The 12,057-nt window shown below is 38.7% G+C and overlaps 1 protein-coding gene across 4 annotated transcripts in view; it reads left to right on the top strand.

The window, feature by feature from the left end:
- The window catches only part of WDFY3 (WD repeat and FYVE domain containing 3), a 177,688-nt gene that overhangs the window by 119,660 nt on the left and 45,971 nt on the right, over positions 1–12,057 (top strand). For all 4 annotated transcript variants that reach the window (XM_081333153.1, XM_081333152.1, XM_081333151.1 and 1 more), the window contains 6 exons: positions 1,132–1,266; positions 2,696–2,875; positions 5,816–6,049; positions 7,835–7,934; positions 8,725–8,885; positions 9,888–10,117. In XM_081333153.1, the coding sequence (XP_081189279.1) occupies positions 1,132–1,266; positions 2,696–2,875; positions 5,816–6,049; positions 7,835–7,934; positions 8,725–8,885; positions 9,888–10,117 (1,040 nt within the window). The remainder of the gene's footprint in view (positions 1–1,131; positions 1,267–2,695; positions 2,876–5,815; positions 6,050–7,834; positions 7,935–8,724; positions 8,886–9,887; positions 10,118–12,057) is intronic.

The raw sequence follows: 12,057 nt of genomic DNA, 5'->3' as shown, positions 1-12,057 counted from the left end.
ACCGCAACCATTGCAAGTGCAATTGGTTGTTAAGCAGCCAGATTACAATCAAGTGACTACATGTGGTGGCCAACACTTCAAAGACTAGTCAAAAGCACCACTTGTTCTGCATCATTTCAATTTCAAGTGGCCACCGAACAAAGTGGTAGCTAAGCAAGGATCATATCGGTCTCCCTTTATTCTTTGTTAGCAAGCCAAAAAATTTACATACACACACACACACACACACATCTATATATCTATATCTATCTATCTATCTATCTATCTATCTATCTATCTATCTATCTATCTATCGCTCAAAAAACTAAAAGGGAACACTTAAACAATACAATGTACTGTATTTAATAGTAGGATGTCTTATCTTGTGTTCCCTTTATTTTTTGAGCAATATATATATATAGTTGACTAGTTCCTGTGGATAAGCCCTGAGCCGGGCCAAAACAGGAATGAAAGAGTTAATTAGCAAGGTCCATTCAAAAAGCCTTGACAAATACTTAAACATATCTCTGTCACATGTAAGAATTAAGAGGGAAAAGTTGTATCACTCTTTAAAAGGAAGCATTACTGAAGGATGACCAGGAATTGTCTGGTAAATGGCACTAGGGAGTCTGAATATCAACTGGTGTTTGTTTGCTTTTCAAATTGAAGAGTAATTGTAGCATGCCTCTTAATGGATTTTTGTACCTCTTTTGTGAAAATTGCTTATTCTTTGCAGATATCTATATAAATCTTCCGCAATCTTTAGACAGATACAGTATGTGTGCTTCCTTGACGAACTGCCTTTTTTGGGGGTGGGGGGGCTGGGAGTATCTATGTTAAAACATACTTGAATAAATAAGATATGATGACCTCCAAGGTCCCTTCCAACTTATTATTATTATTATTATTATTATTATTATTATTATTATTATTATTATTATTATTATTATTATTATTATTATGAATTGCTTAATAAAAATTGGTACAGGTTCTGGTGGATTAAGTGAGCATCTCTCATTGGTTGAGTTATACAAATAACTCTAAAGTACCGAGCAGGAGAACGGCAAGCTTTGCATTGGAATAATTTATAGATTGCTTATAAATGAACATAAAATAATGTATTTGCATTTTTTTTCTCCTCCTCTGCTGAAGTTTGACTTAGATTCAATTTGGACATTCATATTTGGTGTTCCTGCATCAAGTGGCACCGTGGTTGCTTCAATTCACAGTGTTTGCACAGAAGCTGCATTTTTACTGCTGGGAATGCTTAGGAGCATGCTAAATTCAGTAAGTATAGCATTTCTCTGAATACCCATGAGAAATTGAGTTATTTCACCTGTTCATTTTATCATTTTGTTCGTAAAACTCTTAAGAAAGGATTACTTGAAATTCTGAGGTAGAAACTTTTACAAATGAATGTTTAAAAAAACTCTTCATTTTGAATTCTAACAATATTATATCTTACTTATTGCCGTATTTTATGCCAGGGTGTCCACCGTGGCAACTTCAAGACCTGTGGACTTCAACTCCCAGAATTCCCCCAGCTAGTATGGGGAATTAAAGCATGGCTGAGATGAAGTCCACAAGTCTTCAAGTTGGACACCTCTGTTTTAGGCAATAAGTAAAAACAAAGAGAGTGTCGTATGTAAAAAGTATTGGTCTAGGATAGAGGAGAATAAGGTTCAAGTTTACCTTCAGAATTGCATTGATTTTCTTTCTCTCACCCAACCTGACTCACAAGGAAATCTCTTTAAGTTGATTTTTTTTTTTTGCTCCTGGATAGATGGATGGATGGGCAGACAGATGTAAATACAAGTGGTTCCCCTTTCTTTTTTAAAAAAACACACCACCACTTAAAAAAAGTGATTGTTTTGCCGCCCCAAGTGTTTCCTTGATTTCATATGTGTTTAGTATTAATAATTAAATATGTTGATATGGTCAAGGAATTATTTATTTTATTTATTAAATTTATGGGCCACCCATCCTGCCACAGGCGTTAATTAATCAATAGCGTTACTGCACTGTATTACATTATTAATAATTAACTTTTATGAGACATTTTCTTTAAATGACATAAGCATATGACATCACAGTCTATCAGATTAAATTTCCACAGTCTACCAAACTAGAGCACTGCTTGACAAAGCCAACATTAGTAAGTGTTTTGCTGGGAATTACAAAGATGGTGTTGCAAAATAGAAGCAGCTTTGTGCTTTGAGAAGTGATGCATATTATGAAAAAGGTAATTCTTTCTTGTCCAATAAATAATGCTGTACAACTAACAAGAAATTAGTTTGGTGTAGTAGTTAAGGTGCTGGCCTAGAAATCAGGAGGATAAAAATCTAAAACAACAAAAAAAATTGTTTATCCATCCATCCCTATGTAGTGGAACGATATTGTTGGCTCTGCACTTTGAATGAATATGGAAGTTACCAGATGGCCTTGATCCAAGCTAATTTTCTTTATAATGTACCCCACAATTAATAAAACACGTGATGCCACATATTAATATATGTCTGTCTGTTTCTCTCCCCCCCCCACCCATTCTATAGTTAATAATACGTAGGGTCAATTCCTGAATAAATTTTACTATTAGAGATGCAACTCTAGTAAGTACGGTCGTGTCTTCACTAATGCAGTTCTGCTTTAGATAATGCACGACATTGTTATTTTACATTATTTTGTCTAATATTTCTAATGTTTTCTTGCACTGCAGCCTTGGCAGTCAGAGGAAGAAGGCTCTTGGCTTCGTGAATATCCAGTCACCTTGATGCAGTTCTTTCGATACTTATATCACAATGTTCCAGATTTAGCTTCAATGTGGATGAGCCCAGATTTTCTTTGTGCCCTGGCAGCTACTGTGTTCCCTTTCAATATTCGGCCGTATTCAGAAATGGTAGGAAACAAAAGAATCCCTTCAAAACAAACAAACAAACAAAAAATCCAACCCCCAAACCTTCAATTATTCGGTATCTATTATCTGGAAAATGAATTGAGTGTTTAGTTAGCAAACATAAATAGAATTGAATAGAAAGATTCATCAGCAGGGAAATTGCAGAGAGCTGCCTCTGCTGTAAGTGCCAGCTGATTATTCATGCAAAGATGATTTTTAATTTTTGAAACTTGCCTAATGTTATAGGTGCCTAAAATCCAATTCAGCACAAAAGTCTTACATGAGGAAAAACTTGACATTTTGGCAAGCTGAAGCCAGCTAGAGAGTATTATACGTGTTTGTGTTCAAGAGGCTAAAGGGGAGAAAAACATTATTTTCACTGCTGTTAGGGAGCCTTCGAGAGCTTTGCAAAATCTCATACACGGATTAATACCGTCAGATTCAAGAGGCTTTATAACTCTCACAAGGGAATTAACACATGACAGGACTTTAACCTTTAGAGTCTACACAGCCTTGAGAGTGAAGGTTTAAGCCACAGACCGTCAAGTGTTTTTTTGCACCGTGTGGACAACAGCCGTTAAACATTCTTTGCGGATAATTATACTGCTTTCATTATGTTCTTTCCAGAATCTTCTTAGCTTGTAATTAGGAATTTAATCTGCTTATTATCATGCATAAATTTTGTTTAATAGAATAGTTTCCTTGGGTAGCCTTCTACTAAGTCTCTTTCTGTCTGTATCATATTCTCAGCCGGCACCTTTCTAGATGCATGGTTTTTATGATAGCAAATTTCCCAAAGCTCAAATTAGAGTCACTCTACCCTGTTTCATGTCTCTGTATGGAAGGAGGAAGGAAGGACAGAGCAGTTGTCTAAATCATTTGTGACAATAGACAGCTTGCAGGCCTTCTTAGCACCATCTGCTGTTCTAGGCTCGATGACAAAGGGGTGGCTTTATGCTGTATCATTTATTTGACCACAGGATGTCTCTGTCTTCCAAGAATTTATTTACTTTCATTGCAGTAAATAAATTAACGACTACCTTTAATTGCACGTTTAGGGGCAATTGTAATACAGGTAGTCTTTGACTCACAACTGGGACCAGAATTTCCATTGCTATGCAATTGTTGTTAGCTGCGAAGTTGTGTCCGACCCATCGCGACCCTATGGACAACGTTCCTCCAGACCTTCCTGTCCTCTACCATCTTCTGGAGTCCATTTAAGCTCACGCCTACTGCTTCAGTGACTCCATCCAGCCACCTCATTCTCTGTCGTCCCCTTCTTCTCTTGCCCTCAATCTTTCCCAGCATTAGGCTCTTCTCCAGTGAGTCCTTCCTTCTCATTAGGTGGCCAAAGTATTTGAGTTTTAGCTTCAGGATCTGGCCTTCTAAAGAGCAGTCAGGGTTGATCTCCTCTAGGACTGACCGGTTTGATCGCCTTGCAGTCCAAGGGACTCGCAGGAGTCTTCTCCAGCACCATAGTTCAAAGGCCTCAATTCTTTGGCGCTCAGCCTTTTTTATGGTCCAACTTTCACTGCCATACATTGCAATTGCTATGCAAAGCAGTTGTTAACTGAATTGCGCTTTTTTGTTTTTTTCAACTTTCCAACAGTTTGGAATTCTCATGTCCATCCTTCAAGTATTTTTGCAGGGTTGTCTCTGTTTAACTTCCAAGATCCACTTAGATTAGTTAGGAGCTACTACAGATGGCCCTCAATTTACAACCACAATTGAGCCCAAAATTTCCTTTGCTAAGAGAGACGGTTGTTAAGTGAGTTTTGCCCCATTTTACAACTTCTTCCCTCAGTTGTTAAGTGAATCAGTGCAGTTGTTAAGTTAGTAACACAGTTGTTTGTAAGAAGCTGTGGCCTTCCTGTCTCTTGCGTAACAGGAGAACAACCCCAAAAAAGAGTTGCCCAAAGAATTAAGGATATAGAAGCACAAAATGATATGGCTATCCTTGGTAAGGTGGGTAACTTGAAATGGCTGAGTAAATACAGACGTACTTTTCAAGTAGACACTTATTTGAAGTTACAACTGCCAAAACATCTTAGGGAGATATTTACGCGAGTGAGATTCGAACAGCTTGACACAATGGTCAGATATGGGAGATTTCATGCTATACCCTACAATGAGCGTCTCTGCATTTGCGGAGCGGCAGAGGTAGAGGACCTGGCTCACATCCTATTTGACTGTTGTCTGTATAAGAGGGTGAGAGACAGGTATCTTGGTCTATATACCAAACAAATGACCCATTGGGATCCCCATATCAAAATAACTTACCTTATGTCTGGCCAGAACTTGAAAATAACATTTAACGTAGCACAGTACTTAAACAAAATGGTCCAGTTGAGATCTGCATATGTGGGGCTGATTGGGGTAGATTGCAAGGGCGATTCCAAAATATAATTTTATCATATTTTATCTATTATCTTAAATTATTGTACACTATTACAATTTCATTTTAGATTGTATTTTATTCCCATTTCATTTTAAATTGTATTTTATTCTAATTCCATTTTAAATTGTATTTTATCAAATTGCTTTTATCAAATTGTAGTAACAATTTGTTGCTGAAACTTTGCACTTTGATATGGCCCATGGGCTAATCAATAAAGACTTATTATTATTAACACAGTTGTTAAGTGAATCTGGCTTCCCCCATTGACTTTGCTTGTCAGAAAGTCATAAAAGGGGATTGCATGGCCCGGGGACACTGCAACCGTCATAGATGTGAGTCAGTTGCCAAGCGTTTGAATTTTGATCTCATGATCACGGGGATGCTGCAGTGGTCACAAGTGTACTATAACTTCAAACAGTCACTAGACAAATGGTTGTAAGTCGAGGGCTCTTGAGATGCTAAAATAAATAACTCCAGTCCATCTCACACTGTTGTCCAAAATTAACAACTGATACACAGACAACTGATTTCTTTTTCAAAAATAGGTTACTGATTTGGATGACGATGCCGGATCTCCAGCCGAAGAGTTCAAAGCATTTGCCTCTGATACGGGGATGAACCGGAGCCAATCAGAGTATTGCAACGTAGGGTCTAAGACTTTTTTAACCAACCATCCTGCAAAGAAGTTTGTGTTTGACTTTATGCGTGTGCTGATAATAGATAATCTCTGCCTTACACCTGCAAGCAAACAAACTCCTTTAATAGATCTTCTTCTGGAGGTAATTTTAGTATTTTTATCGCTGTTCCTTAAAGCAAAAAGTCACGCTGGATATGTTCAGTGTTCTATTGCTAGTTAATGGGCATTGCATAACACAGTGGTTCTCAACCTGTGGTGTACGGACGCCTGGGGGGGGGCGCGATGTTATCACATGGGTTCTGCAAAGGCTAGAAGGAATGTTATGATTTAAATCTTGAGTTAAGTCTTTTGGGGGGGGTGTCCGTGGCCGTGGTCCGTGGCCACAAAATGTATTTAAAGGGGGTCTGTGGTAAAGAAAAGGTTGAGAACCACTGATATATCAGAATAATTTTGAGAGTCATTACCTTGCAGTGCTTTGCACCTTAAGAAGGCTAGTTGGTTTTACTCCATCTTCTCAGAAAGATTTTTATGCCAAATTCCTAAGGGCAGTCCTATTTGTATATCTCATCTCTGATTTTCTAAGCTATCTTCTGGTTAGGAAAAAAAGGGGGTGGTGGTGGGACTTTTTAGAGAATCATTTTTCCATGTTTGTCAACTTGTCTACCTCCTTTAACTCATCCAGGCGGGAAGCCGCTCAGAAAAGCGAAAGACACAATTGGGGTGAGAATAATGTGCCAAAGAATCTTCCCCCTTGCTCTTTGTCCCAATACCTACTTATTAGGGAAAGGTTTACAGAAAGAAACCAGAAAAATACATAAATGTTATGGGAGGGGGAAGGCCATATTTAACTAAGGAAGATAGAAGTTCAGAAATAGATGCCGCAAGGAAGGTATCTTTCATTGCACAGTTACAGTGGTCATTGGGCTTTTGGCCGCAAGAATGCGAAGGAGCCCTGCACAAAACAAAGACGTTGGTTGTGTACTCCAGAACTGTTACATAGGGGCAATATAAATCAAGCAAGACTGGAATGTAGCATCTGATAATACAGTGGGATGACCTTATTGTGATCTGAGCCAGTGCCTTTAAACCCGCATTTCTATAAAGGCTCCAAGCCCCTTCTCTTTTACTGATGCTAGTACCTTCTAATATAAGCAATGTGCGTGATCATACTCCTGCAGTATCTTCTTTTATATCAAGGAATGAGCAACGGTCTGGTTTCTGTTATCTATCTCCTTCCCCTTCAAGATCCACAGGCTGTTTTCATTTATCTGCTCTGTCTAATACACATTTCAGAACCACAAGGAAAGAGAAGAGAATTACCTGCCCTCTATATTGGCAACGGGAAGTGAATTGCATTCTCAAGTGATCTCTGTTCCACTCATTCACTTTGCCTACAGTGGAAGATAATCTGCTGAAAGTTGTTTTAAAGAACTTGCCCTTCCTGTTGATTTAGAGCAGGGGTGAGGAGCTATGGCCCTTTTGTGACTTGTGGAGTTCAGCTCCCAAAATTCCTGAGCCAGCCGTAGTCATAAAAGTCCATAGTTCCCCTCCTCTGATTTAGAGTAATCTGCCCCCACCCATCTCCAAAAAAATAGAGTTGGCATCTCTTAGAAAAATAAAATCAGTTTTATTTTTGTTGCTCAGTAAATATTTTTTTTTCTGCATGCAAATACTTTAAAAAGACATATGGGCTTCCCAGTAATTTATACTTGGGGCATTTGTTAATTTCTGAGGGGAAAAATTAATACTAACATGTTAATACTTTAATATTGACCTTTACACTAAATATATTGAATGGAAAGTTTTATTTGCATCAAGTACCAGACAGTACAATATTTAATGCGTCTAACATTTTCCAGAATTCATAGTAACATTTCAGAATAGCTTCCTCTGATGACATCTTATTATCTTTATTTTGTATTTCTAGGCATCTCCAGAAAGATCAACAAGGGCTCAACAAAAAGAATTTCAGACTTATATTTTGGATAGTGTTATGGACCACTTGCTTGCAGCTGATGTTTTATTGGGTAAAGATTTGTTTACATGCTTTTATCTCTAATGCACCTCCTTCAGATCCTCAAAAGAATATAACTGATGAATTGTTGTAAATATAAAATGTTGTTTCTACACATCAGAATGATCCATTAAAACAAAAGCAGTTGTACAAGCTTAAGAATTCTGATACAGTATGATGGTACTGTGTTGTTGTTGTTGTTAGTTGCGAAGTCGTGTCTGACCCATCGCGACCCTGTGGACAACGTTCCTCCAGGCCTTCCTGTCCTCTACCATCTTCTGGAGTCCATTTAAGCTCACGCCTACTGCTTCAGTGACTCCATCCAGCCAACTCATTCTCTGTCGTCCCCTTCTTCTTTTGCCCTCAACCTTTCCCAGCATTAGGCTCTTCTCCAGTTAGTCCTTCCTTCTCATTAGGTGGCCAAAGTGTTTGAGCTTCAACTTCAGGATCTGGCCTTCTAAATAGCAGTCAGGGTTGATCTCCTCTAGGACTGACCGGTTTGATCGCCTTGCAGTCCAAGGGACTCGCAGGAGTCTTTTGCAGCACCATAGTTCAAAGGCCTCAATTCTTTGGCGCTCAGCCTTTCTTATGGTCCAACTTTCACAGCCATACATTGCAACTGGGATGGTACTGTGTAATGTATAATTATATTTCTGTGGAGAAATTATTTTCTGGTATTGATGTTAGTTTTATGGAATGCACTTATATGCTCTGTTCCATGGCAGGTGGAATTGGGGAATTATCATTTTTTTGGTAAGTATTCATTTTGGGAATGAAATTCTTCTGCTGTTTTCCTTGTGTAGGTGAGGATGCATCATTGCCCATCACGAGTGGAGGAAGCTACCAGGTGCTTGTAAACAATGTATTCTATTTCACACAGCGTGTGGTAGATAAACTTTGGCAAGGGATGTTCAACAAGGAATCCAAGTTACTTATAGACTTCACACTCCAATTAATTGCACAGGTATGCTCACATGATTTTGTGTTTAAATAAAAAATTACTTTTGCTATGTAGACAGACGATACTTCCTATACTTGTTTTCCTTTAAATATGTCTTTTCAGAAAAACATTTAGTAAAGATGGAAAGATTTATACCCTCTGAAGAGAAACCTTTATGCTTTCCCTTCTCATGTTTCATTGAATCAAAGTTTTTTTTTAAAATTCCATTTATATCCCGCCCTTCTCCGAAGAGTCAGGGCGGCTTACAAGCTTAGCAGTAGCCTTCATTCTATGTATATGCCTGCTTGTTAGGGCTTTCACACACACCCCAAGCGGCATTATTACAAAGTCGGCTTATTGCCCCCAACAATCTGCGTCCTCATTTTACCTACCTCGGAAGGATGGAAGGCTGAGTCAACCTTGAGCCTGGTGGGACTTGAACCTGCACTAATTGCAGGCAGCTGGTGTTACTTAAGGAGGCATTAGCCCACTGCTCCACCAAGGCTCTATTGAGTTATAGTGGTCTAAGAGCTTTTTCATAACTTGGAAATGATCTCCTCTTCAAACTAATTGTCTCCTCCTAGCTCAGTTGAATTGACACGAGGGGCAACTTCTGTTGTTAAAGTCAGATCTTGTATCTGGCAATCAGATTAGAGCAACCCGGGCAACTATTGCCCATCCTATAAAGCTTCCAAACAGTTGTGGTTTTCTTTAGTAGATGTGCTGAGGGGGGAAAGTATGTTCTGCAGATCTATCAAAAGCTTCATCCTATTTTAACTTGTTTTTTTCTTTCACAGGAAACAGTGAAAATGCGATTTTGCCAAGACTATTTAATGAATACCCTTAATAACAAGAGGCGTTGTTAGCAATAGTTTAGTCTAATTTCTAAGATGATGGAACTTTCTAATTTAGCAGAGGAAATTACTGCTGAGAATCTGCTTAAAAATACAAATAAAAGTGTACAGTACTGTTACGATTTCTCTCTTTAAAATGTTTATTTGTGTGTTGTTGTTGTTTTTTTTTAAGTCAAAAAGAAGATCTCAGGGATTATCCCTGGATGCTATTTATCACTGCCTGAACAGGACCATCTTGTACCAATTCTCAAGGCCACATAAAACGGTTCCCCAGCAAGTTGCTCTTCTGGACTCTCTAAGGATGCTTACGGTCAACCGAACCCTGATCCTAGGCCCCGCAAATCACGACCAAGAATTCATCAGCTGTCTGGCTCATTGCTTGATTAATCTTTATGCAGGAAGGTTAGTGTCCCAGCATGCATGCTCTGCACTTTTGTAGATTTAATGAATGGTTTACTTTGTGTAATCATCAAGATGATCAACATTAAGTTTCTTTTTTTAAGGCTGTGATTTATAAATCATAGCTTGTGTTTCCGATATTTGGGAAGGCAAAGTAGAGCAAGCAATTCCTTGCAGAAATAGAGTTTTAATTCTGGAACGGCAACTGGAAGTTAGATATCCACAGTGAAAAGACAATCACAAGCAGATTTGAAGGGCATTTTATATAGTATCAGTCTGGATGCTGTGTCAGGTACCAGTTTTTCGTATACCCCCAAATGCTTCAGATACTAGCTTCTACTCCTAAATACTGAAATAATGCAGATATATTGAGTGACAGAACTTCTGATCATCATTTGCCAAAGAAGCACATTCATAATACTTTTTCATCTGCTTCACATATAAACAGCTTAAGAAGAAAGGTGTTAACTTGATACAAACAGTCCTTTCTTGTTGCTTGGAAATTATAACCACCACACCTTTTGCCAATTAAATCTGTCTATTTTCATAATCTGAGGCTGAGTTGTTGTGTATTACTTTCTCTTATGATACACTAGGCATTATTTTGCATGAACATGTAAGACCTTGTATGGGAGGCATTTTAAATAATGAGAACACCCGTCTGTTGGTTGAAGCTGCAGCATTATGAATTTGTACCATCTAATTGACTTTTAATTGACCTTGCTCAAGTGAGAATGAAAAGAGACAGTGTGTTCTAATATTCCATATGCCTTCTTTCCAGAAAACGTGATACAGTGAAGGAAAAAAGTATTTGATCCCCTGCTGATTTTGTACGTTTGCCCACTGACAGAAATGATCAGCCTATAATTTTAATGGTAGGTTTATTTTAAACAGTGGAGAGACAGAAGAACAACAAAAAAATTCAGGAAACTGCATTTCAGAAAAGTTATAAAGTGATTTGCATTTTATTGAGTGAAATAAATATTTTGATCCCCTGTCAATCAGCAAGATTTCTGGCTTCCTGGTGTCTTTTATACAGGTAACGAGCTGAGATTAGGAGCACTCTCTTAAAGGAGTGCTCCTAATCTCAGCTTGTTACTTGTATAAAAGACACCTGTCCACAGAAGCAATCAGTCAAATTCCAAACTCTCCACCATGGCCAAGACCAAAGAGCTGCCCAAGAATGTCAGGGACAAGATTGTAGACCTACCCAAGGCTGGAATGGGCTACAAGATTATAGCCAAGCAGCTTGGTGAGAAGGTGACAACAGTTGGTACGATTATTTGCAAATGGAAGAAACACAAAATAATTGTCAATCTCCCTCAGTCTGGGACTCCATGCAAGATCTCTCACCTCATAGAGTTTCAGTGATCATGAGAATGGTGAGGAATCAGCCCAGAACTACACGGGAGAATCTTGTCTATGATCTCAAGGCAGCTGGGACCATAGTCACCAAGAAAACAATTGGTAACACACTACATCGTGAAGGACTAAAATCCTGCAGCACCCGCAAGGTTCCCCTGCTCAAGAAAGCACATGTGCAGGCCCATCTGAAGTTTGCCAATGAACATCTGAGAACTGGGTGAAAGGGTTGTGGTCAGATGAGACCAAAATCAAGCTCTTTGGCATCAACTCATCTCACCATGTTAGGAGGAGGAGGAATGCTGCCTGTGGCCCCAAGAACATCATGTTGTTGTTGTTAGTTGTGAAGTCGTGTCCGACCCATCACGACCCTATGGACAATGTTCCTCCAGGCTTTCCTGTCCTCTACCATCTTCTGGAGTCCATTTAAGCTCATGCTTAAATCAAATATGGAGATGGAAACAATATGCTTTGCGGGTGTTTTTCTGCTAAGGGGACTGGACAACTTCACCGCATTAAAGGAATGATAGATGGGGTCATGTACTGTCAAATCTTGAATGAGAACATCCTTCCCTCAGCCA

This window comes from Vipera berus, assembly GCF_964194415.1.
Source record: "Vipera berus genome assembly, chromosome: 7".
NCBI lineage: Eukaryota > Metazoa > Chordata > Lepidosauria > Squamata > Viperidae > Vipera > Vipera berus.
This window is presented reverse-complemented; position numbering and strand designations above follow the sequence as displayed.